Source organism: Rattus norvegicus, chromosome 9 (genome assembly GCF_036323735.1).
Source record: "Rattus norvegicus strain BN/NHsdMcwi chromosome 9, GRCr8, whole genome shotgun sequence".
NCBI classification, from domain to species: Eukaryota; Metazoa; Chordata; class Mammalia; order Rodentia; family Muridae; genus Rattus; species Rattus norvegicus.
In genome coordinates this window covers 46,529,046-46,554,058 of record NC_086027.1, presented here as the reverse complement: position 1 = coordinate 46,554,058, position 25,013 = coordinate 46,529,046, and the positions used below count along the sequence as shown (strand labels likewise).

General features: G+C 42.6%; 1 protein-coding gene across 4 annotated transcripts in view; it reads left to right on the top strand.

Moving 5' to 3' along the window:
- Tmem131 (transmembrane protein 131) overlaps positions 1–25,013 on the top strand; it is a 146,297-nt gene that overhangs the window by 104,566 nt on the left and 16,718 nt on the right. For all 4 annotated transcript variants that reach the window (XM_006244855.5, NM_001427652.1, XM_006244858.5 and 1 more), the window contains 20 exons: positions 909–970; positions 4,298–4,406; positions 5,574–5,682; positions 6,344–6,497; positions 6,580–6,750; positions 8,401–8,511; positions 8,594–8,728; positions 9,116–9,220; positions 10,812–10,898; positions 14,271–14,423; positions 14,515–14,590; positions 14,691–14,808; positions 17,764–17,902; positions 18,019–18,128; positions 18,496–18,562; positions 21,131–21,282; positions 21,526–21,668; positions 22,222–22,408; positions 23,371–23,556; positions 24,655–24,813. In XM_006244855.5, coding sequence (XP_006244917.1) covers positions 909–970; positions 4,298–4,406; positions 5,574–5,682; positions 6,344–6,497; positions 6,580–6,750; positions 8,401–8,511; positions 8,594–8,728; positions 9,116–9,220; positions 10,812–10,898; positions 14,271–14,423; positions 14,515–14,590; positions 14,691–14,808; positions 17,764–17,902; positions 18,019–18,128; positions 18,496–18,562; positions 21,131–21,282; positions 21,526–21,668; positions 22,222–22,408; positions 23,371–23,556; positions 24,655–24,813 — 2,533 coding nt within the window. The remainder of the gene's footprint in view (positions 1–908; positions 971–4,297; positions 4,407–5,573; positions 5,683–6,343; positions 6,498–6,579; positions 6,751–8,400; positions 8,512–8,593; positions 8,729–9,115; positions 9,221–10,811; positions 10,899–14,270; positions 14,424–14,514; positions 14,591–14,690; positions 14,809–17,763; positions 17,903–18,018; positions 18,129–18,495; positions 18,563–21,130; positions 21,283–21,525; positions 21,669–22,221; positions 22,409–23,370; positions 23,557–24,654; positions 24,814–25,013) is intronic.

The window sequence follows — 25,013 nt, the reverse complement described above, 5'->3', positions numbered from 1 at the left end:
GTGAGGAGACACCCTTAGTTTGGGGGCAGGGGGAGTTGCTTAGAATTCTAAAGGTGAATCCATGAACGTGGTCACAGGGAGCATGGCAGCAGGCAGACAGACATGGTGCTGGCTCAGTAGCTGGGACCACACATGGTGTCTGCAAGTTGGAGGCGGGGGTGGGGAGGGACTGGGCCACAAAGACGACCGACAACAAAGCCACAACTCCTAATCCTTCTCAAAATAGTTCTACCTCTAGGGACCAAGCATTCAAATGGATGCGCCTGTGGGGCCATTCTCATTCAGACACCAAAAGGCCTAAAGTAATCCAATTGGGATGCAGTTCTGATGGCTCTACTTGTAATTTAGCTTTGAAAGTTATTTCTCAGTGGGTTGTGTGGTCTTGTAGAAAGTATTTCTGAGAAACCTGCCTCCTAGGTGAGAAAATAGGTTGAGATAACTTGAATCTTCAGGTAGAAAACTGAGGCAAAAAAGTTTCTTAATCCAGTTCCTCACATAATCAATTGTGGTGAATATCTTTTTCAGTAGTAAAATAAAGGAAGTTAAAGACATCTCAGAATTTTTTTTAAAGACAGTAATTATTCAGTTGCATTATAATGGCATAATTAAACAACCAAGCTAAGATTATTATTAAGAAAAAAGTACAAGGGGTTGGAGATTTAGCTCAGTGGTAGAGTGCTTGAGGCCCTGGGTTCGGTCCTCAGCTCCGGAAAAAAAAAAAAGAAAAAAGTACAAAATTTGAGATTGATTTGAACAATTTGTAATTAAGACTTGTCCAGGATTAAAGACCATATTTTTGAAATTAGATTTGCCTTTAATATGATAATTTGCATCGTATCTGATAAGGTAAAGATTCTAATTTGCTGTCAAGCAAACCTTTTAAAGAAACACTTCTTCTATTTCAACAGATCTACCAAAGGTTTTAAATCTTCATTTACTAAATTCAGGAACAAAGGATGTACCAATAACAGTAAGTTTTTTTGAGTTTTTGAGTGCTGCCTTGCGTGTGCGTGTGCGTGTGCGTGTGTGTGTGTGTGTGTGTGTGTGTGTGTGTGTGTGTATGTGTGTGTGGGTGTGGGTGTGGATGAGAGAGAGAGAGACTTAACAGGAAGTTACGTTCTTGCTCTGTTTTGAGGTGGCCTGTAGACTCTTGGTTCTTTGTGGGATGTGCTGTCTTGGTGCTCAGTTGGAGAGGTGGCAGCAGCATGACTTCTCACATTCACTGAAACTGAGTTTTCTGAGAACCAAGCTTTGTGTTGTGTTTTGCTTTCTGTTTATTTCAGCATTTCCTTCCCATGTTACAGCGGGATAGAGCCTGGCGTGTCTTAGGAGAAGTCCTTTTCCTCTAGTTAGGCAGTGCTGAGTGTTGACGTGTGTTCTGTTCATTTTTTTCCAAGAGCTCATTCTCTTTGTAAACCGTAGTCCTTCCCGGTGCCATGCAGGGAGCTCTAAATGTGTTCCTCACCTGGATGTAGACAGAAGGCCCACATTTGGGCCACTGTCTGTCAGGGAGCTCTGAGAAAGCAGCCCTCCTGACATCGTGAACACCACGTGCCTCAGATGTCTTCAGAGGCAGGTTTACACGAGCTTCTCCGTGGTAGTTGATGAGTAGGAACCATTTGTGTCAGCTTGATATTTGCTCTACTGAGATGAATTTATGCAGAAATCCAGTTGCTATGTAAAACAGGGTTTGTTTGTTTGTTTGCTTGCTTGCTTGTTTTTCGTCTTTTGCTTGCTGACATGCTTCTATGACTGCTCAATGTGTCTTGGAATGTTTTTTTTAACCAGGGTCTCACTGTATAGCTCTCGATGGCCTGTAACTGTGTAGACCAGGTGGCTTTGAACTCACAGAGCTCCCCCTAGCCTCCCACGTGCTGGGATTAAAGGCCTGCACCTGACAGCTGACTTAATTGCTGAGTGGTAGTCTGACCTGAGTGTCACGAGAAAAGACTAAACATACATTAAGAATAGACACAAGCTCTCTTTCCTGGCAGTCTTGCCATATCCCACTTCTTCATAGTCTTTGAGTGAGCAGTAGTTGGTAACTAAGACTAAAATGATTAGGATAGGCGATCATTTGTATTCTTTCTTATCTTAGGTTACCAGTGAACTTTAGGTATCTTATTCTGCTTTATTGTTTTGCTTCGTTGTTTTATTTTCCTTAGACAAGTGAGTTTTACCTGATGATTCAGGTTTATTTTTAATGAGTGTACAGTTCAGACTATTAGTGTAATGTGACTCACCAACTGTAAACTTGTTTACTATTAGTGTAGTATGTTTTGAGCTGATAGCTATGTTTGTAAATTTTTCCTCTGGTTTGGAAATGCTTAAAGTATTGTATTTGAAGTAAGAATCATTTTTTTTCAACATGTATTTTAAGTGTTTCCTGCTTACTACGACTATATCTCAGCAAAAACCAGGACTTGTTCTTTCCGGTACAGCTTTGCATAGGCTGCTACCCCACAGAGCATGCCACAGTGGTTCCTCATGAACTGTTTCAGCATATGAGCTTGTTCAGACCTGGCTGTGCTTCCATTGTTGCTGTCCCACACACAGTAGCCAGGGAAGGCAGTTGTTGTCTGTGAAAACCCTCTGAGGCCTCAGCTTACAAGGCCAACTCTCTAGCAAGCCACAAGCTCATACAATCTCTGAAGTCTGTAGCCAGATAATACTCTAGAAAATATCTAGTCTTGGGATGTTCTTACGGGTGGGGAAAGAGAACCTGAGTATGTGGGCAGCATACCCAGGCTCCCACTGCACCCCTGCTAGACTGCCATGTATCCTCTGCTATGTTCCCTTGCTAGTGGTAAAATAGTATATATAATAAAAGCAAAGGAAACTTCCTTCATTTGTAGCTTAGCTAGCAGTTCTTTATTTACTCTCAAAAATACACATCTTTGAGGGAATGAAGAGATCTGTATTTCAAATGGTTGCCAGTAACAGTAAGCTTATTGATAAGTAAGATATTGCTACAAGCAGATCATCTAGTTCCCAGCCCCAGTCTTCAGGGCACAGTAAGGCAGATGAGAATATCTAATGCTGGGAGAGAGAGCCAGAGCCAAGGCTTGAGAATTGCGACACATGCATCTGCGAGAGCCATCCTCAGGACCAGCACCGAGCCTGTGAGGACTTGCTCGCCGCCCAGGGCTAACGGCAGTGCATGGGAGAGGGAGCTTCCCTGGCAGGCCCTGAAATCACTAAAATCTCCTTAGTCCCCTGCCACAGCAGACACCACGCTGCAGGGCTAGAGTTTCTTTTCATATTCTTCTCACATTTATTGTGTCTTCAGGGATTCCCGTTTGATGCTCAGACTGGATAGGGTTCTCCTTTTAAGAGTCAGCCTAGAATGGGGAAGAATCGGTGCCTTGCCAGCCCTGTGAACAAGCGCGGGCTTCACACATGGAAGGTTGTCTTCTGTGGGAAATGACAGGTTTTGACGTCAAGTTCATACAGTCCAAATAATTTGATAATTAATTTAGAATTAGGGTTACTGTGCAATATGTGATTCCATGAAGACACTTTTGTGTACCAGGGTTTCAGACAGGGCCCTGTCCCAGGTCAGGTGGTCCCGGCTTCAGTCCAACATCACATTATACTCTGAGGCCCTCTTTATCAGAACAGTGTGGGTGCAATTGGTATCTTTGAAATTCAAATGATTTGTATCATTGAGGATAAAAAAAAAAAACTAGACCTTATAATGTGTTCATTTTTTAAATATACACTGAAAGGACACCATTTACTGAGGTGTTTTGTTTGTTTTGTTTTAACTTTAAGTTTGTATGGGTAGACCTGATTTCCTAAGTTGTAAGTGTCCGAGCCTCACTTCCGGGTTAAGTTCCTCCGTAGTTGGCCTCGGTGCCACCCTGCCCTTTCCTGCCCTTTGACAGCAGACCTTGTTCACACTGCCAGGCCTGGGGAAACAGCTGCAGAGGCCAAGTGGAGGTCACAGTGCCCTGAGTGTCCTCATCCTTCCTACTAGGGGACAGTTCCAGGGCACCTTTGTGTGTAAATTTCTTCAAGCCAGATGGGTCTTAAGGGCTGGTGTCCCCTTGTCTTACAAAGAAGGCATTCACGTAGAGAGTAAGACCTTTAGGTTTTCCATGTGTATGTTCGTCCTGAGGTCTCATACTTCACAATCTCACACACCATCACTTTGTTTCATAAGGTATTTTCGCAAAAGTCCAGTTTTGTCTTATTTCGTTTTACAGCTACTGTAGACATTATGCATTGATTTTTGAGTATGTTTTATTCTCCAGCTAAACTACTAGACTAAGATAAGTTTTTTTTTTCTTTGCAGAGTGTTCGACCAACACCACAAAATGATGCTATAACGGTGCATTTTAAACCTGTTACATTAAAAGCTTCTGAAAGTAAATATACCAAGGTTGCAAGCATTAGTTTTGATGGTAAATATTCATTTTTTCCTCCTAAAGTGGTTATTATTTTGATAAACTAGAAAGCATTTATGTTGATGCATTAATATAGAAATCCAGACTATTTTAACACTACTGCTTCAATTGATTTTCCCCTATAAAAAAATCATTAACTTACTTTATTAATTCATAAAGTATTACAGCTTCATAAACCTAAATCAGAATCTACAATCAAGAAACATTAGCAGATATATTAGGGCTGGAAATTTCTTTAATTTTGGAAAACTAGTCACAGCTATCATAATTTACCTTAATTTTGAAGTCATTGGTGGTTTTAATTAAGTGATAATATATTTAACTTTCAGAAGCACATTTTGGTTCACAGGCAAAAATATTCTTTTTGACGTTTTTATATGACTTTTTAAGCAGAGCAGACAGTCCTGTCTAAGGTAAAATAAGAGCCTTCATGCATGGTCAGATTAGCTACTGTTAGATGAGTGATGTGTATCATTTGCGCTATTTCATATCTACACATGCACGCATGCACACACACCACCCCCATGTGCCTTATTGAACTTGTTATCGCAAATTTTAAATTATGACATAACAGCTGCTTAATTAGATATGTAACTAAATAAGAACTGAAACCCTGAAGAGGGCCTGTTGTTTCTGTGGTCTTGATACCCTGGATACGCCTGTCTCATCTAAGCACTGAGAGATTAAGCTGAACCTCGTGTGCCGACAGCCACGTGTGCCGAGTCTACAGCTTACAGCCCAGCTCACCAGACGAGGGCAGTCTGCACAGTCCTCACAGGTGCACTGTACTGAGGTGAAGGTGTGTACTCTTTGGCACTGTAAAAGCTTTCCTTTTTAAAAGCAAAGCTCTGTTTGCATAAAGTCAGTCAGATTTACAAGCCGTAAAGTAAGCGGCTGCCTACAGGGCTCAGAGGGCAGGCCTCGCTGCCCCAAGGCTGCCAGCTTGTGTTCAGTCCCTGAAAAGCACATGGAGGAAGGAGGTGACACTCCCACAAGTTGTCCCTGTGTGTGCCAGGACCGCTCACCACACTCATGTGAATCGCACCGACACACAAGAAGTAAACGTAGTTTTTAAGTTTAAAACATACACACACACACACACACACACACACACACACACACACACACACACAAATACATGATCTTTTTAATGCTTCCTTGCAGCTTCAAGAGCAAAAAAGCCATCTCAGTTTTCTGGGAAAATAACTGTTAAAGCAAAGGAAAAGAGTTATTCTAAACTCGAAATCCCCTACCAAGCAGAAGTTTTAGATGGGTGAGTTTTGTCTTAAAAGAAACTTTGTAACTTTTTGTTTGTAATTTTTTGCTAACTGATAAAAGCTCACCTAACCTAATGGGTTATTGTGAAAAGAACAACCACAGCTGTAAAGGAAATCTTTCCGTGTCCTGTTTATTTCTGACTTTCTAAGGTGGAAAAAGAAAATGGAATATTATGGTTTGTGTTAGATTTAATAATTTAGTAATCAGCTTGTGTTTTTTAAATATTTAAATCATTTGAACCTTTTCTCAGTGTCATTCTGTTTGAGGTATGTCAGACTTGAGGCAAACTCTTCTGTTCTTCCTAAACTCCTAAGTACTTGTAGACTCCTGATGTTTAATGACCTCTGAGATGTAGCTCTTGTCTGTGTACCTGAAAGCACTGAGCCATGTACTGACTCACAGTCTGTAGGTGCAGGGTGTGGTGACCTCAGCAGCGCTAGCCTCCTGCTGCTGCGCCCTTGACTCCATCATGCTCTCTGTTTCATTTCAGTATTTCAGGAGCTAAATGCTGTCATGTGGTGAACAAAGTTCTAAACCTTAACCATTAAATGCTATCGTCTAACTCTGTGCTGTGGTCCTAAATGCTAAATGTATACTGAACTAAATAAGCACATGGAAATAAGGAGGGTTCATCCTGCTTTGTTTTCTTCCAATAGTTATTTGGGGTTTGATCATGCCGCCACGCTGTTTCACATCCAGGACAGTCCTGCCGACCCAGTGGAGAGGCCAATTTACCTGACTAACACTTTCAGTTTTGCGATCCTCATTCATGATGTGTTGTTACCAGAAGAAGCCAGAACGATGTTTCAGGTGTGTTGAACCCACCCCTGGATACTCTGCTGCTGTGGCAGCCAAGTGACACTAACCTGGCTTTTCTCTGCTTCGTTCCCAGGTGCACAACTTCAGCAAGCCAGTTCTGATTCTTCCGAATGAGTCGGGATACATTTTCACCCTGTTTTTTATGCCATCCACGTCATCCATGCACATAGACAACAACATTTTACTTGTTACCAATGCCTCTAAGTTTCATTTACCTGTGCGGGTATACACAGGCTTTTTAGATGTGAGTATGTCATCAAAGCCCTACCTCTCTGCTTCTGGATATTGTCAGGCAATTGGCTACACCCTTGTGCTTTATACATTGATCTGATTCCTTCCCAGTCAGTGCTTTCAGGATATACACACACACACACACACACACACACACACACACACACACACACACAATTCTAAAACTAAGGGTTGCTATCCTTCAGTGTCCAATGGGAATTGATTTTGGAATCTACTACAGATACCCAGATCTATGATTATTCCTAGCCTTTATGGAGGATGCTATAGTATCCATCGACAGACAGTGACATCCATGAATGTGGAACCTACAGATTGGGAAGGCCGACTGTCCATACTGTGTTTTGTTCTAATTTAGAAATTAGGATAAGTAGTAGTAAATGGAACACAGGTTAATCTATAATTAAACCATTCCTTTCACCTTTTGCCTTAAGGAAAGTACTTAGGCTTTTCTTTGGCATATGGAACTCCCTGGATTTACCGCCCTTGCTCCTTGGGACATTATAAAGCACAGTAAGGGTTGCTTAAATACAGGCACTGTGTGGCTACCAGTTTCCTTCTGAGACAGACCTATAGGATTGATGAGTGGGTCGCACAGACAGGACAGGATACACAGGAGGAAGGACCAATTCACACCCCTGGTGCCAGCACAGGCTTTGCTGACTGCTCAGAGGAGCAAACCACTGCAAAGTTAGGAATTATTTACTTCCGGACTTTCCCTTCAGTCTTGTCCCCCCATGATGTATTTAAGCCCTTTAATTCCAGTCTCTGTTCAGAACTCTTTCTATATTGCTTTCTCTTGGTTCACTTTTAAATTGTAATAACAGAGAGTCTAGAACAAAGATAAATGGAGAATAATGGGGCAGGGACACTATTAGGAAGAATAGTGGTGACAATGATCGGTTAAAGTTGGGAAACACCAGCACGAACCAGAGAAGAAGAAGAAGGAGAAGGAGAAGAAGGAGAAGAAGGAAGAAGAAGAAGAAGAAGAAGAAGAAGAAGAAGAAGAAGAAGAAGAAGAAGAAGAAGAAGAAGAAGAAGGAAGAAGAAGAAGAAGAAGAAGAAGAAGAAGAAGAAGAAGAAGAAGAAGAAGAAGAAGAAGAAGAAGAAGGAAGAAGAAGAAAGAAGAAGAAGAAAGAAGAAGAAGAAGAAAGAAGAAGAAGGCTGGATGGTAAAGATATACACTGGGGCAAGGAAAATAGACACAGCACAGAAGTAAGGTGTAGAGGTGTTCATGGCAGAGAAAACAAACCAGTGGGGAAATCGCAAAGCTTTGGTGACTGTGGCCCCTGAAAGACATTGGTTGAGTGACCGACCTGCCGGGGAGAACGGAAGGTTGGACAGGACCAGAACTTACACCAGCTAGGTTTGTGGACCTAAGGGCTCAGACCAGGCAAGGCACAGACTTCTGCCTGATGGCCACGCTCCCCAGCCTCTCCAAGCACTTCTGGGAAGTAGATGCGAGGAAATGACCTCTCTCCATCCCCGATTCCTCTGATTCCTTGTCCTTGTCTCAGTATGTCCGGCAGCTGTATATAGAGATGTAAGATAGAGAAACTTTAGCGTCTCCTAGTGGTCATTTTATTGAGTAACATTGCTAAACACGTGATCTGGTGTTTAATACAGTCTTTTTCTTCCTCTCTAGTACTTTGTATTGCCCCCCAAAATAGAAGAACGCTTCATAGATTTTGGAGTACTGAGTGCTACAGAAGCAAGTAGTATTTTATTTGCAATTATAAACAGCAATCCAATTGAGGTAAAGAAACTGTTTTTATTCTCAGTTACACTAAAGAGTTCATGTTCGTGTTGCAAGATCACTTTGTGTTTTCTCTTTGAAGCTGGCAATAAAAAGTTGGCATATCATAGGAGATGGCTTATCAATAGAACTTGTAGCTACAGAGAGAGGCAACAGAAGCACAGTGATCGCGAGCCTTCCTGAACTGGAGAAGTCCTCTCTGCCAGACCAATCCCCGGTGAGTGAGCCCTCTTGCTGCTTTGGATTGGGACGAGTGTTTGAGACCCGAGTGAAAAAGCAGTGCTGTGTGCCCGACTCGGCAGACACCTTGATGTGCTTTCCAGTAGCATGACTGCTGGACACTGCAGGGCCTCGTGGACACCGTCCAACTCCCATGCTCTCCGTTTATGATGAGGGCACAGAGGAATTGGAAGGATCTGCACCACACTGTCTTGAGAGAGTGTCTGTAGTGAGGCTCTGTGCATCAGGTGTGTAGACCTGATGCTATACACAGGGTCTACACATAGATCTGTGTGGGCACAGCTCACTACCAGAGTGCTCCTTCCCACTTCAGTAGGACCCTTGCCTGCACGGCTACTAAATGACACCATTTTTACCGTTTCAGGTAACATTAGCTTCAGGACACTTTGCAGTGTTCAGAGTCAAACTCACTGCCAAGAAGCTGGAAGGGGTCCACGATGGGGCCATCCAGATCACAACCGACTATGAGGTAAGTGCATCAGCGGGGCTCATGCCCGTGGGGTTTTTCTGAGACTTTCTGTTATTAATGGCTGTGCACATTGATAGGGCTTCTCAGTTTTTGTAGGAGCAGAGAACTACATTTATTTAAAGTATACCCCTTTCGTGCCTTTAATACTGACCTTTTCAGAGCCATTTCAGAATTACAAGTATTCATTGTCTCCCAGTTTTCTGCTAAAACTCCTCATATTTCCTAAGTAACAGTTTCAGGAAAGTGCCCTTAGCACACTGAGAATCACGCTGTTAAGCACGCCTACAGAAGATTACCGCACAGCAGGTCCTGACTGGATTTCTTGAGCTGCAGGTCTGACTCTGCACTCATGTTTCGCAGGATTCTGTGGAGTTTATATTATATTCACTAAGATCCTGATTGCATTTGGCAGATCTGATCTTTTTTCTTATTTTATACTTTCAATTCTTTTGATAAAGGGACTGGAACTCACTGTAGAGCCTGAACCAACCTTGAACTAGCAGACCTCCTACTTGAGCTTCCCAAGTGCTAGAATTACAGGTGTAGACTGCTTTCCTGTCTCAGACCTAAATACTTTTAATTTAACACTTACAGATCTTTGGGCGGTTGAGTACTTCTAAATTCAACAAGTTATCTTTGTCCTCCTGAGTGGTTTCAGCATACACAAATCCAGTGGCAAAATAAACAGAACTGGCTATTCAAATAATAAATGATTAGAGTATATCCAGTTACCTCCAAAAGTGAGGAATTCATACTTAACATTCGTATAGAAGTAAGTGCCTTTCAGAATTGAGACAGTTTGTTTTTTGTTTTTTGTTTTTTGTTTTTTTAATGGATGAAAATAAAAATTACACACAAGGGGCTGGAGACATGGTTCAGCAGTTAGGAGCACTGGCTGTGCTTTTAGAAGACCCAGGTTTAATTCCTAGCACCTACAAGGTGGCCCATAACTGTCTGGTTCCAGTTGCAGAGGATCTGGTGCCCCCTTCTGGTCGCTGCAAGCACCAAGCATGAGTGTGGTAGGTGGTCAGGCAAGGTATCCATGCATAGACAATTATAAAACATAAGATATTTTAAAACTAAACACAAATATTCCCTCATACACTGCATTCATGGCTCACTTGTGATGCTAATTAGGAATTCTAACTCCAGAATGTTCAACTTTTCTTTAAAACTTGGGTTGAAATCTATTTTTGTCTACCAAAACAATACTGAATTTTATGGCTGTAGAAACCCTGAATTTTTATAGATGTCATTTTATAAGTACGGCTTTCCTTTTTAATCTCTAGAGGACTTGTATTTTGAAAAGTTGTCTTTTTTCCTCCCCTGTGGTTTGGTCTTAACTAGTTTTAGCAGGTAAATGAGTAGTCACTGGAAATGCATTGTTTTCATTGTATAGAAACCTTGAGCAGACTAAAAAGCTCCCAGGGTGGTTTTAATACTGGTTTTGAGTTATTGCCAGTGTATGACACAGGATAAGCTTTGTTTTGTTTTGTTTTGTTTTTGACTCATAAAACAATGAAGTAATTGTCAGTAGCAAACATCCCAGACTTCTCCTGATGCACTGGTGGTCTGCCTCTTCCCTCCACAGATCCTGACCATTCCTGTGAAAGCTGTGGTCGCCGTGGGCTCGCTGACGTGCTTCCCCAAGCACATGGTTCTTCCCCCTTCCTTCCCTGTAAGACTCACACTTCTTGCTCATTGCTTTCTGCTGCTTATAGCACAAGTGGGAAAATTTCCTGCTTTGTCATTTACTGTAACAGGAAGCCCTGCGCCACGGGGTTCTTAAGGGAATGTAAAGTGGGGTGAGAAAGACCCTCCCTCAGGGAGATTTCCTATGCAGAGTGGAAACAGGCCCTTGATGTGTAAAGCAGAGGATGCCATTGCCCTGCAAAGTGAATGGGGCTGAGAGAGAAAGCATCTCACAGCCCCTAACTCCACAAAGCCCTTCCTGCTTCCAGCAAAGCCTCCACTGTTTGAAAGGGGGAAAATGGCCTCAGGAAATGCCATGTTCTCTGTAGTTACAGACATGCACTCGCACAGGCACACAGTGACCTTTTTTTAAAAAAACATATGAAACTGTTTAATTAGGTTAGCAATTAAGAAAACAGGTTTGTGAGGATGCATCCTGCTGTCAGAGAGAGAAGCAGCTGCACCAGGCACCGGGAGGGTGAGGGCTTTGACAGAGGGCCATTTTTAGAGTCCTTCTGTAGCTAGAGAGATGGCTGTGGAGAGAGGGCACTTACTGCAGAGCCCTCCTGTAGGACCCGATGGCTCACAGCTGTCCGTAGCTCCAGTTCCGGGGGATGCAGCGCCCTCTTCTGGCCTCTGAGATCTAGGCACACATACGGTGTACATAAGCAGACAAACATTCATATAAAATAAAAAGCAGGCACTCTCACCGCAGGAAAAGTTAATATCAAAACGATTCTCTATGCCATCTGAAAAAGTGCTAGAATCAAATTTTTTTTTCTGCTTGGTAAGAAATTGTCAAGGCAGGCATGAACAGACAGTTTAAAAATCATCTCCAAAAACTTTATAGCTGCTTAAAAAAGTCTTTATGCTAGGAAAAAAATCCACACAGGTTTTATTCAAAGGAAGAGTTCTCTTGATTTCAAGCAAAGCCCAACTGAATTGGATGTTTTCCTGCATAGAAATATAAATAAATATGTATTCACATAAGTAAATGCATAAATATACAAATCGTGGGATTTTACATATAAAACTGGATATATGCAATATAAGTATAAATCTTTCTATATGGAATCAGTATCTTTTTAGTTATCTTTTAAATCTAAATATGATTGCGATGTTTTCAGTTGATCTGGGTAGGTGGCTCTGCAGATAAAGGTGCTTGCCACCAAGGCTGACAACCTGAGTTTACCAGGACTCACATGAGGGAAGGAGAGAAGCAACTCGTGTGAGTTCTTCCCTGACCTGACACACACTGCATGGTGTGTGCTCACACTGGTGCCCGAGCCCACCACACACACACACACACAAGTAAATAATGTAATTTTTTTTAATTTTAAAGAATAAATAAAGTCTGTATATAAGTTACTAAGTAAAGGAAATACAAAAATCCAAATATTTCTTGACTGCTGTAGACAGTAGTAGTTTCATGTGTGATTCTAGAACATTCGCAACAATGATTCTCTTGTAGTTTGCAGGTAGTTTCTTACAGTTGATCTCCCTGGGGTGTTTCTGAGGTTCTCTAGGAAAAAAATGAGGCACCTTTTATCCCTAGTAACAGGATATTAGTAGGTGATATATGTGAGGGAGATGGTGGAAAGAGGGCATAGGCAAAAGATATTACACAGGGATCAACTCCTCGAGTGTCCTAATAAGGTCAACACATTGAGGCAACTGTGAGAAAGGCCTCAGCTGTACCTCAGAGTTTGAGCCTTGAGAGAAGAAATAGGAAAGGCCCTGGCTTTTTGAGGACGAGTCAGAATGCATTGGGCAAATGTAGGAATGTAGAAATGGAATCTTCTTGAGGTGGGGGCCTAGTGGGTCTGAGATGTGGACATCAGATTTAACAAAGCCTAAGTCAAGATTGTGCCCTTTTCAATATAAGATTTTAGTAAGTTCAGTGTATTTAAGTTTGGGCTATAATCAAACCTTTGCCTTCCTGTACTGCACTGTGTCCTGACTATATATTACACCCTGCTTTGTCATTCATACATAAGACCTCATTCTTCCTCACTCACCGTTAGTACACCCATCTCCTCACTTCCTCTTAGGGAGCAGTACGTCAGAAAACATTTCAAAAACTTAAGAGTTGCAAAAGGAATTTTATTATCTTTTGATCTTTGTCAGGCCAGGCGTTAGGATAGCTGTAGAAGCTAGACAGCTGCCGTGATGGTGCCGCAGCCACCGCTGTAACTCTCCTCCCTCCAGCCTCATGGCCACCCTCGGGATCTTACCAGGGAGAAGGACATCATTTATCTGTTTTCTGGGATCAAATATTAGAAAAACGTATTTCTCATTTGATAAAATTCTTCTAAGTACATAGGAATCACACGTACAAAAAAAAATATTCTGTATTCCATCAGAAAGTTTATGAAAGAAAGCTTGTAATGTGCTTCTTAAGGGTAACTTGAGCCTTTTTTAAATTCAAGATTTACTTATTTGATACCTTCTAGAAAAACGAAACTGGTACCTGGTTAGAACACTGAGAAAGACTTTAATCTGTGGGGCTGGGGAAATGGCTCAGCAGTTGAGAGGAGCTACGGCCTTTGTGGGGAGGATAGGTCCATTCCCAGCATGTTTTAGAATTCATTTATTTTGGGGCAGCCTTACCTTGGTGTTAACAGACTTGCTGCCATCTATAACTCCACTTCCTAACTCTGCTCACTCGGGCGCCAGGCATGCGGTAGTGCACGTTACATACGTGCAGCCAGAACATTCGTACACATATGTAAAGACAAGCACATCTTTTTAGGAAGAATCTAATTTGTATGCTGTCTTGTAAGATTCTTCTGTAACTTATATGGTGTGTGTTTTTACTTCTAATTACTATTTTCTGAGACAAGGGACAAGGGACTGTGCAGCTCTGTCCTCTGGCCTTGATCATCGATGTGCTGACAGTACAAGCATGGACCTCCATGCCAGCAGAGAGCCTACATTTAAAGAGATTTAATTTTCTCTATGGTGGCAAATATTACTGTTGTGTTTATAAAGAAAACATTTTCTTTTAAAGAATATGTTTCAGTCTTACTTGGTTAGATTTTAGAATTCATTTATTTTGGGGCAGCTTTACCTTGTTGTTTTAACAGACTTTACATTACAAACCAAGATGCCCCTTGTTATTTAAAGCGCCCTCTGTGCCTTCTTGGGTACTTAGTGTGTCAACACAAATTAATTTCCCGTTAATTCATTACAGTGCTTCTGTAACACGTACAATAGCAACAACGAAGAAGCCGTCCAGTGATCTCAGTTCTTCAGATTTGGTGTTTTCATTTGAATGAGGGGATGGATTTTTGGGTCAATTACAAATTTAAAAGGTGTCAATTGATGAAAATTCTGACCTTGTGTTTTCTTCTTTCAGGGGAAAATAGTCCATCAGAGCTTAAATGTTATGAATTCCTTCTCACAGAAGGTGAAGATCCAGCAAATAAGGTCTTTGTCAGAAGACGTTCGATTCTACTACAGACGATTACGGGGTAATAGGGAAGACTTGGAGCCAGGGAAAAAGTCGAAGGTTTGTTAAACTGGGAGTTCCTTGATGACAGTACTTCGTGACTGGCCATCTGTGCCTTTGGGACTCATGGTTGTTCTGTGATTCTTTATAGATTGCAAACATTTATTTTGATCCTGGGCTACAGTGTGGGGATCACTGCTATATTGGCTTGCCTTTCCTATCCAAATGTAAGTCTCGCCTAACCTTCACTCTCCTGTCTCAGAACTGTAGAACTCACTGGAAGGGTACTGGCAAGTGGCTTAGGCTGATATGTGCTTCCTCTTTTAGCTGAACCCAAAGTGCAACCCGGGGTGGCCATGCAGGAAGACTTGTGGGATGCCGACTGGGAGGCCCATCAGAGTTTGTTCAAAGCTTGGATGGGGATAAAGGAGAACGCAGGACATAGGTACGAGCTTCTGCTTTACTGCAGCATTAGCAGTGCAGCCCACCGGGCATCTCTGCCGTTACTACCTTATGAGCTTCACTGTCGTTTTATATTGGCTTGTGTTACTTTACAGTTATGATAATGTCGCATTGTCATTGTTAGTGTGCGTCGCTAAGAAATACACACTCCCATGTCCTCTTTTCTCCAGTGCATGAGGTCTACTTGAAATCATCTTTGTATATAGTGACTGCCATGTCCACCTTAGACACAGTGTTATGCATGAGAAGAGAGATCTGTCTGCCATTGGCCTCTCCACAAGGCAAGTTAGGCATACTCCCAACAGGAGACCAAATGTATTTGTTCCTTATGAAAAAACCACTCCCTTCTTCTTCAAGTGCTGGTCTGTTGCCAGGGGCAAACAGGGCCCCTTCAGTGGCCTCCCCACTGCATCTCTGGCCGGTGGAAGTGTGTTACGGGAAAGCCAGTGCTGTGTCTGGACTCACACACTCAGGTGTGGTGTTGGTGTCCCAGAAGCCTGGCCCTTTCACGCCCATTAGAAAAGAACGTTCCAGAAACAGGACACTGACGATTAATAAGTACTTGTCTCTTGGCTGACTCGATACATATTTGTCAAAGTTAAAACATCCTACTATAAGTGTATTAAGACATTTTACAGCATTGACTTTGGTTAGCATAGGAAGGATGGGTGTCACTGACATCTTCATGTGCACTTTATTCTTACTGTTCTTCTGCCTCTTCAATGGTCCCTTTCTTCCCTTAAAGGAATCCCCCGCCTTTTCCCCATAATGTATTTTCCATAATCCCTCTTCCCTTCCTCGTGACCTGTCCTGGTTCCCTCTCTTGGCTGTTTTAGATCGTGCAAGTATCTCTACAGTGTGTTGACTTAGCCACCTTAGCCCGTGTCCCCAGGATATAATAGTTCTACTGTTGGTTTTCAAGGACCTCCACGCTGATTTCCTTAAAACAAGTTTACGTGCCCACCTGCAGCAAGCACAGGTTCACCCCGCTCATCTTCACTAACGCTTGTTGTCGGGGTTGGTTAGTTAGGGGTGTGTGTGGGGGGGGGGGGTCTGGGTGTGTGTATGTGTATGAGTGTGTGGGGGGGGGTGTGTGCTTCAACAATAGCCAACCCTCTGAATCTCAAAGCAGTTTTAATTTGCATTCCCATAACAGCTAAGGATGTTGAAGACTTCTTCAAAATATTTCTGGACATTGGTATTTCTTCTCTTGAGAACTGTCTGTTCAGCTCTGCCCATGAGTCCGTCTGTCCACTACATGGTTCAAACCACTGAGAATGCGAGTTTCTATATTGTGAAATTTTTCCTTAAAGGAAAGAAAGTTTTCCCGTTAAAAATGGTTCCTCTGAGTTCACAGAGATTGTAGTAACCTCGAGAAGAGCCCAGTGATTACAACTCTTCTTTGTTGCCTGTGTCTCCATAGTGGACCTTGGACAGTGTGGGCAGTCTCCAAGTACTAATGAATAACTAACTCATTAGTGCTGCCCCAGTGCAGCGAGGGAGCGTCTTCACCGGTGTCTTCCTTCCAACATGCTCCTCACCAATGCCACCGGCTCCCATCTGCCCTCTGCCTCCCTCTCTAGTTGATAATGAGTGTAACATTCTCCGTGTGCCTCACTTGTGTTACCTTGTTTGTATGCATGCATGTCAGTACCCCAGAACCGTAGTTTAGTAGTACTGGGTTTGCGTGTGCTTCGCTGGTTGGTCCCAGATAGCTTGGCATTTACAGATACGTTCCAGGTGCTGAACTCCTGCCTCTCGAATACTCACTAGTAGGGATCTGTTCACAAGGTCCTGAGCATGACTGTGATGACTCTTCTCGGTTTATTTCCTCTTGAACTGACATCTTCGTTGTGTGAGGATGTCACCTTGGCTTTATATCCAGAGGGAAACAGTGGATATATCAAGCAGCACCCCTCATCCGAGTGCCCTCTGAGGTGTCCACATTCTTCCCATATAAGCCATGGAAGAATCTTAAAACCCTTGAATAACTGTCCCAAATGTTAAGTGTCCATTATTGAATTAATACTTTTAAATATCTTTGAGGACTAAACTGTCAATGTAGTTCAGTGGTAGAGAGTTTGGTTAGCACACAGGCGTTTGGTTCAATCCCCAGGAAGCATTTCCACCAAGAAAAGCATTTTGAAGATGTGCATGCATTTCCTGTGCTACTGGAACTAAAGCTTGTTGTCCTTTACAGACTCCGAACAGAGCCATAGCACAGGCCATTCTAATGTTGGCAGCCCTCTGTGCCAATAGACACATGATATATCATTGAGAGATTAATAAAGCTATATGCCCAGTCATAAGTATGGCATCTCTGTCACCTCGTCTAAGACTCAAGGGACATCACCAAAGACATGTAAAGAACATAGACGCCAGGGAAGATGGAGGTAGTGTGAGCTACTTGTGGACCTGACAAAATCGTGTACTCTTAGCTCACGGCTGTGATCACCTGTACAAGATCTCCATAGGACCAGGTCCATCAGCACCCTATTGTGCAGTGGGGTGGGGCTCCATGAGGATTTATGTACAAATAATGGGTGATGTTGGGGGAGAGACATGTCTGCCAGTGAGGTAGCCCCTAGCAAAGTAGACAGACAAATGCCCACTCCTGCACTCCTGTAAACTACCCTAATGAGACTCATTGGCTTACAAAAAGAAAAGAAAGAAAATGGGGGCCAGGAAAAGACAGGGTAACAAAGAGTGAATATTGGAAGAAATTTATCAAATATATGTATATGTGTGTGTGTGTGTGTGTGTGTGTGTGTATGAATGAATGTAAAACTAATCTCATCATTGTGCAATAGTAACATTTTAAAGATTAAAAAAAATCTTGGTAAAATAGAATAAATAAGCATTTTTTTTTTCAGAAAAAAAATCTTAAGTGTCATTTCTTGTTTTGTTTTTTACACTGACATAGAAATTGTTTTTCTAGGTTGAATGCTATGTTCGAAGTAAATACAGATCTTCAAAAAAATATAATATCAAAAGTCAGTGCAGAGCTCTCCTGGCCGTCTGTCCTTAGCTCGCCCCGGCTGGTGAGGTTTCCACTCACCAACACAAATTGCTCCTCAGTAAGTATTCAAGGGGTGTGAGCGCGTGCTCAGAGATGCGTCCTACTTGGTTAGGAAGAAGATGCTGCAATTCCTCCATAGGGATCTCCACTAATGCGTCCTGGCTTTCCTTTAAGGAAGAAGAGATTAGCGTAGAAAACCCTGCAGATGTCCCTGTCTACGTGCAGTTCATACCCCTGGCTTTGTATTCCAACCCCTCCGTCTTTGCAGATAAGTTAGTGTCCAGGTAAGTGTTCCTTAGATGGTTGAAGGGTAAACTTAAGTCTGGCTTGGTGGCTGAAGTTGCCAGAGGTTTCCTGGGATTGGCTTGGTATTGAACTGATCATCAAGAAAAGTTTTCAATAGAATGTAAATGGGGAGCTTTCATTTAACAGATTTGTAAAGAGATAATAGACAAAGCAATTCCACTATTTCCTTTTTAAAAGTAAACAAGGTATTAATTATAACTAGTATCCTTTAGCCTTTTAAATAGTATTAATGTGGTTCCCAAGACCTGCTACAAGATAAATTTGCAAATAAAAGCCCAAGCTTGGTTATCCTCCACAGTCCTAGCTGTGATGTTTATGAAGATAAACATGCATTTTTCATTTTAGGTTTAACTTGAGTAAGGTGGCCAAGCTAGATTTGAGAACACTTGAATTCCAAGTCTACAGGAACAGTGTAAGTACAGCCTCCACATCATTTACTCTGCTAGAACCAGGGCTGGTGGGAAGGACACCTATGGGCTGCCCTTAAGCCCAGCTGAAGGCAGCTATTGCGGTCCAGGGATTGACTTGAGGGGTGGGGGGTACAGATACACAGGGCATGCTAGACAGTTCCTCTTTGTGGGCATTAACCTTATAGTCAGCAGTCAGCCTGTGACAACTCAGCATAGTACAACCTGGAAAGCCTGAGACTGTATATGAAGTATGCTAATGTGACATTTTATTTTTAAGTGTTAAAAGATTCAGCTGAATCATTTAACGTTCTTTCCATATGCTTCCTAATAAAATTGTAAAGACTGTGAATCTGACACCAATACCTGGCACTATTCCTACCTGGCACAGCTGTGCATGTGTGTGTGCATGTGTGCATACGTACATGCATTTACCTCAGTAGATAAGGTTAACTTTAAAAACATAGTAAGTTGACTTGTTCTGGGAATGAAAGTGTCTCTATTATTCAGGCAAGTGACTGCTCAGTATTGTATCAGGCCTTGATGTGGAGGGTGCGGGTCTGCTAGGAAGGTTTATAGGAGCCAAACCCTGCAGGCTGCCTGGGGTCTTGTGCTCCGTTGCCTTTTTGCCAGGACCAGACTCAAGCCTTGTTCAGATCAGAATGTTTGTCCGTCCAGTTTGGACCACGTAGTGCTAAGTAGGAAGTCTCCCCAGCCTTATCCAGCAGCTGCTTTGAGGTTTGTCCTGACTGCCACGTCTTCTCTTGGGATCTTGCCTTGCTCCTCCCATCCATAAAGTGCCAATGTGGCAAGCACTGGAAGTTCCTAGAACTTGGTTTCTTCTGCCTTGATAGGGAAAATACAGAAGTGAGTGAGCTGATGATCTCATGCAATAGCATTCGAAAGAGAGGACACTGAGCTAGACTCTAGAGGACTGATGGATGAGGAAAACCTCTGCACCTCAGGAAGTTTCCAAAGAAGAAATTCTCAGTGTGAAACTAATTGTTGGGAGTCCTTTAAACATGCTTCCTTTTCCGTCATATCCAGTTCTAGAGAGGCATGAGTTCGTGTTGAAATTTAATAAATTATGTTTGCTATTGTTCAAAGACATTTTCTTTTCATTGTAAATGCAGACAGGGGAGAAATTAGTGGCTACAAGGAAGGTTTAACACCATGGTGTCAATTCACACCTAACCGCTGTCTGTCGTCCCCACTGCTCTTCTGATCATAGTGCAAACGGCATCCTAAGAAAAGCAAATGCATGTGTCTGTTTTACTACAGAAAGGATTTCTGAGATTACCCAGGGCTCCCTCGGTCAGTCTACCTGCCCTTGAGCCTACCACTGCCCAAGTATGGAGTCTGTGGTGCTGTTTCGGGACATCAGACTATCCCGACATGCTTCTTAGACCATCAGAGGTTAAATAAGCTAGGGTTTTGGAATACATACAGTTTTACATTGTGCTCATAAATGAGGCCAGAATGACGGCACACACACTTAATCCCAGCACTTGGGAGGCAGAGGCAGATGGATTTCTGTGAGTGTGAGACCAGCCAAAGCAACATAGTGAGACTCTGTCTTAGAAAGTGGGCGGAGGGGACGGTGAAGAATAGCTTATTAAAAAGGAACTCGATCACCAGACACTTCGGAACAATCAGAACAATTCTGTTATCCTAGTACACTGTTGATGGAGAACAGTGTGATCTGTAAAAGAAAACATTTTACTTCATAAGCAGGAGTTAGGTAGTGTACTTCATGGAGACCATGTGGTACAATATGTTTTCAACTCATGCAAACAAAAGCAGACGGATCTGTATGGAGCAACCCAGTCATGCCAAGGGAAGTAGAGAGGACGCAGCTCACACTTGCCACATGGCGTTAGGACCATGACAACCCCTCTCCCAGAATGTTTAAACTCAGTCCTCTTTAAAACACAGAATAGTGTGTCTTTGTGTTGAAACAGTGTTTTTAACAAAAATAAAACAACCCTGAACCATTTTAAAACTGGCCATAAAGTCTTATTTTGAATTCCAGATTAAGTTCTATTTTAAATCAAGTGTCTACAAAGCAATAATTAGGTGCTTAGTTTTCAAAATAGGGTTAAAGATTGGTCAGGTCATGCATAAGTCAACAGCACACATTGACTTCACTTTGGAGGGCTTCTCTGCTTCCCACTCAGAGCCCCTACCCAGACCGCAGTGTCAGTGGGCTTCAGGCTGCTGATCATCAGTCTGCCCACCTTCCAGTCATGAGCTCGGCTTTACAGTGCTGTTCCAGGCTCTTTGTCTTGGGTCTGTGTCCTTTCCTGTATGTGAATTGTATTCCAAATTTACACACATGCACACACAATCACGTTTAAAATATCTGTAAGTCTGGTTTTTTAACTTACCACAGACCATGAATGCTCCTTACTGGCTCCCCAGCTCAGTGCCAGTGTCTAAAGCATGAAGGATAAACTCTGCTATAATCAATTTGAGAAGCACTATATATATATTAGGCCTAGCGGGGCTCAGGGACAAATGGTTTTCCCAGAAACCATATTAATGACTCCTGTTTGTTTATATAATAATTCAAGGCTCATCCACTGCAAAGTCCAACAGGATTTACAGAGGGTCTCTCTCGGCATTTCATTTTAAACCTCATTTTAAAACCTGGAGAAAAGAAATCTGTCACAGTAAAGTTCACTCCACTCCACAACAGAACTGTTTCTTCCCTGATCATAGTCAGGTAGGTTCTAGATGTGAGTGTGGGTTGGTTTTCAGTGCTTACCTCACAGTCCTCGTGTCACTCAAAACCTTGAATATGAGACTTAAAATGAAAAATGTGCTCTTTGTACGGTTTTGAATTTTCACCCTTATTAATAATCAGCATACTAATAATTTCTTTGTGGTTGTTTACACATTGTTAGAACTTGTGTGTCAAAAGATGCAAAATTAATTGGAGAAAATCTATGATTGTCATTTGTCATAGAAACAACCTGACTGTGATGGATGCTGTCATGGTCCAGGGTCAGGGGACAACGGAGAACCTGAGGGTGGCAGGCAAGCTTCCAGGTCCAGGAAGCTCCTTGCGCTTCAAAATCACAGAAGCACTGTTAAAGGATTGCATAGACCGTGAGTATCCGGCTTAGGAAGGCCTGGCTCTCACACGTGCTTTCAGAAAAGCAAGAGCAGTGTCTCCATGTATGTGCCCTGCCTCTGGCCATCAGTGTTCATGGCGCTCAGAGAGTCCTGTGTCTTACATCAGAGTTGGGGGGCTTGGCTCTTTCACAGGTTTACTCTGAGTGAAGAGGAGAACCTGCCCTTTTACCATGGCAGATCAAAGCCTGCCGAGGAAAGAGACTCTGCAAGCCTAGGGCGTGGAGGCTGAAGCTCTGGGTCGTTAGTTCCAGGCCAACCTCAACTATGTAATGAGTTCAGACTCAGGCAGGAGTACATACAGACACCTTACAGCCCAAAAAGAAATATATGAAACCAATTAATTATAAATAAAATGACAGATTTCAGTGGGCTGTTTCCAGATGAAACCTGAGGATGGCTGGTCCTTTCCTTTTTGGCATGTGGGGTTGATTCATAATGTCCGGTATACAGAAGCTCACGTGTGCCTTGTTCACACTGGAAGCACACGACAGCATGATTTATTCATATTTGTGATTTCCCCCTTTAGGTTTGAAACTACGAGAACCAAATTTCACATTGAAAAGAACATTCAAAGTAGAGAATGCAGGACACCTCGAGATCCGTGTAGAAACCATTGAAATCAGTGGATATGCGTGTGAGGGATATGGCTTTAAAGTGGTTAACTGTCAAGAGTTTGCACTGAGTGCCAACGCCTCCAGAGACATAGTCATATTGTAAGTACTGCCTTGTCTGGCTCACCAGAGTCGAGCTTTCCACTACTGCTAGAGTCATTTCACTGCTGCGCAGAGATGCATTTCCAGACTCAAAGCCTCTATTGGGGGCTTCAGAGATGGCTCGTTCTTTAGGAACACTGGCCGCTCTTCCAGAGGGGCTGGGTTTGATTTTCAGTACCCACATGGTGGCCTTTTGTAACTCCAGTTCCTGAAGGAATCTGTCCTCTTCTGGTCACTGCAGGGTATACAAACATATATGCAGGCAAAATACCCAGACACATGTGAAAATAAGTTAATATTTTTAAAAAGTCTATCACAAATGTATTTTAATTTTTCCTACCTAATTTTGGCTAAAATATTTGTTCCATGTTTTTGTTTCCAGCATTGCAAAACTTCCTCTGCCCTTAAATTGGATCAGATCATGTTAGAAACCACTTTTTTAGGAACCGATTTCAATGTTACTTCTAAGGTTGTAAAGCATAAGGTATTAGTGTGACCTGGAGGTGTCTCAGCCACAGAGCAGAGACCTGTGCCTCCCATCTGCCATGTGTCCAAGAGGGAGGCTTCCCAGAGAACCTCTGTGCCCTCAGGGTTAGGCACAGCTATTGGAGTGATTGATTTGACCTCTGCCCCTGGACTAAACAACAGCCTTCTGTGGCCGTTAGTCAGAACTGTTGTGTGTACTGCTCTGTGCCCAGCATAACTCAAGCCACCTGAATGTCCAGGGAGAAGGAGGCACTGTTCTGTTCCTCACGCTGTGTGCAGCTAAGAACAAAGGATCACAAATGACCACAAGTGTACAGGAAGTGACAGAACACACTAGGGATGCTACTTACAGTGTTTTGTTGTGTTTTAACAACATTAGTACGAATAAATCCTAGATTTAACAAAGAAAAACGATAGAACAGAGAAGTTTCTGCATCTGTTTGAAAGTGAATCTCACTGCTGTTCTTGGGTCTTAGGTTTACTCCAGATTTCACAGCCTCCAGAGTTATTCGGGAACTGAAGTTTGTGACAAGCAGCGGCTCCGAGTTTGTGTTTGTGTTGAATGCCTCTCTTCCGTACCACATGTTGGCCGCCTGTGCAGAAGCCCTCCCTAGACCAAACTGGGAACTGGCGCTATACATCATCATCTCAGGGGTCATGAGGTACAGGGTGCTCCTTCTCATCCAATCACCGAGAGCCGTGGGGGGTGGGGCCCAGCAGACACCCCAACTCTGTATTAATGGGAACAGTTAAACAGCTGAACCCTTCTTGGGTGGCATAGATAGTAAAGTGTTACTACCTTTGAAAGTTGTTTAACAAATAAGGTCTGTGCTATTTCATAAGAAAGTAAACACAAAGTACAAGTATAGTTGCCTTCTCTGGGCGTATGTAATTAACATTATATGCCTAAGCAACATAAAACAGAACAGAAATATTTCTGAAGGTCCTCGCATCCTTATATCAGTTTATTTCTTTATGTATTTTAGAGACTCAAATATATTTATAATGAATTATTTATAGCTGCTTACACATCCTAAGAAAAAGAGAATTGAACCTCCATCCACTTCCTCTCACCAAGGAGAAATTAGCCTGCAGGTGTCTCCTCTGACACACTTTGTCCTCATACACAGCTTCTGTAAAGGGTTGTGAACTTTTAAAGTTGGTGTGCAGAGGCTGGAGAGACTGCTCAGTGAGTGGTTAAGAAAGGGTACTGGCGGGCTGGGGAGATGGCTCAGCGGTTAGGAGCACTGACTGCTCTTCCAGAGGTCCTGAGTTCAATTCCCAACAACCGCATGGTGGCTCACAACTATCTGTAATGGGATCTGATGCCCTCTTCTGGTGTGTCTGAAGACAGCTACAGTGTACTTATATATAATAAATAAATAAATCTTTAAAAAAAAGAAAAAAAAAAAAAAAAGAAAGGGTACTGGCGATCTCCCAGAGGACCTGGGCTCAATTCACAGCATCCGCATGGCAGTTAGCAGCCATCTGTAACTCCAGTCCAGGAGAGCTGATCCCCCCTTTATGGCCCCATTGGTTCTGCATGCATGTAGTACACAGCATATGTGCAGCCTAAACACCATACATAGAAAATCCATTTATAAACTCTGAGCTATGATGCTTCAGTTTTGTCTGTCCTTTAAAATGTGTCACAGTCAGTGTGGGGTTTTACATCATACTGCAGTTATCAAGAAACCTGCAAGAACCAAATGATATTCTTGTTTTGGCGAAGAATGCTGACTTGTCCCTCTGCTCCACAGTGCGCTGTTTCTTCTGGTCATTGGAACGGCCTATTTGGAAGCTCAAGGAATTTGGGAGCCATTTCGAAGGCGACTCTCCTTTGAAGCATCAAACCCACCCTTTGATGTGGGAAGGCCGTTTGATCTCAGGAGAATCGTTGGTATTTCATCCGAAGGAAAGTATGTTCACATACTGAAATCCACTTTTTAGTACACATTGACTTGGCTGATGTAATTACAAGAAATGAAATGTATCTTTACTCGAGATTTTTAAAAAAGGTTATTCTGGTGCTCAGTTACTGAGAACTCCTGAGATTTCGTATCAGGGACAAAATCTGCTTGGTTATTGTCCGAGCACTAACTAACCTGACTCGTAACTG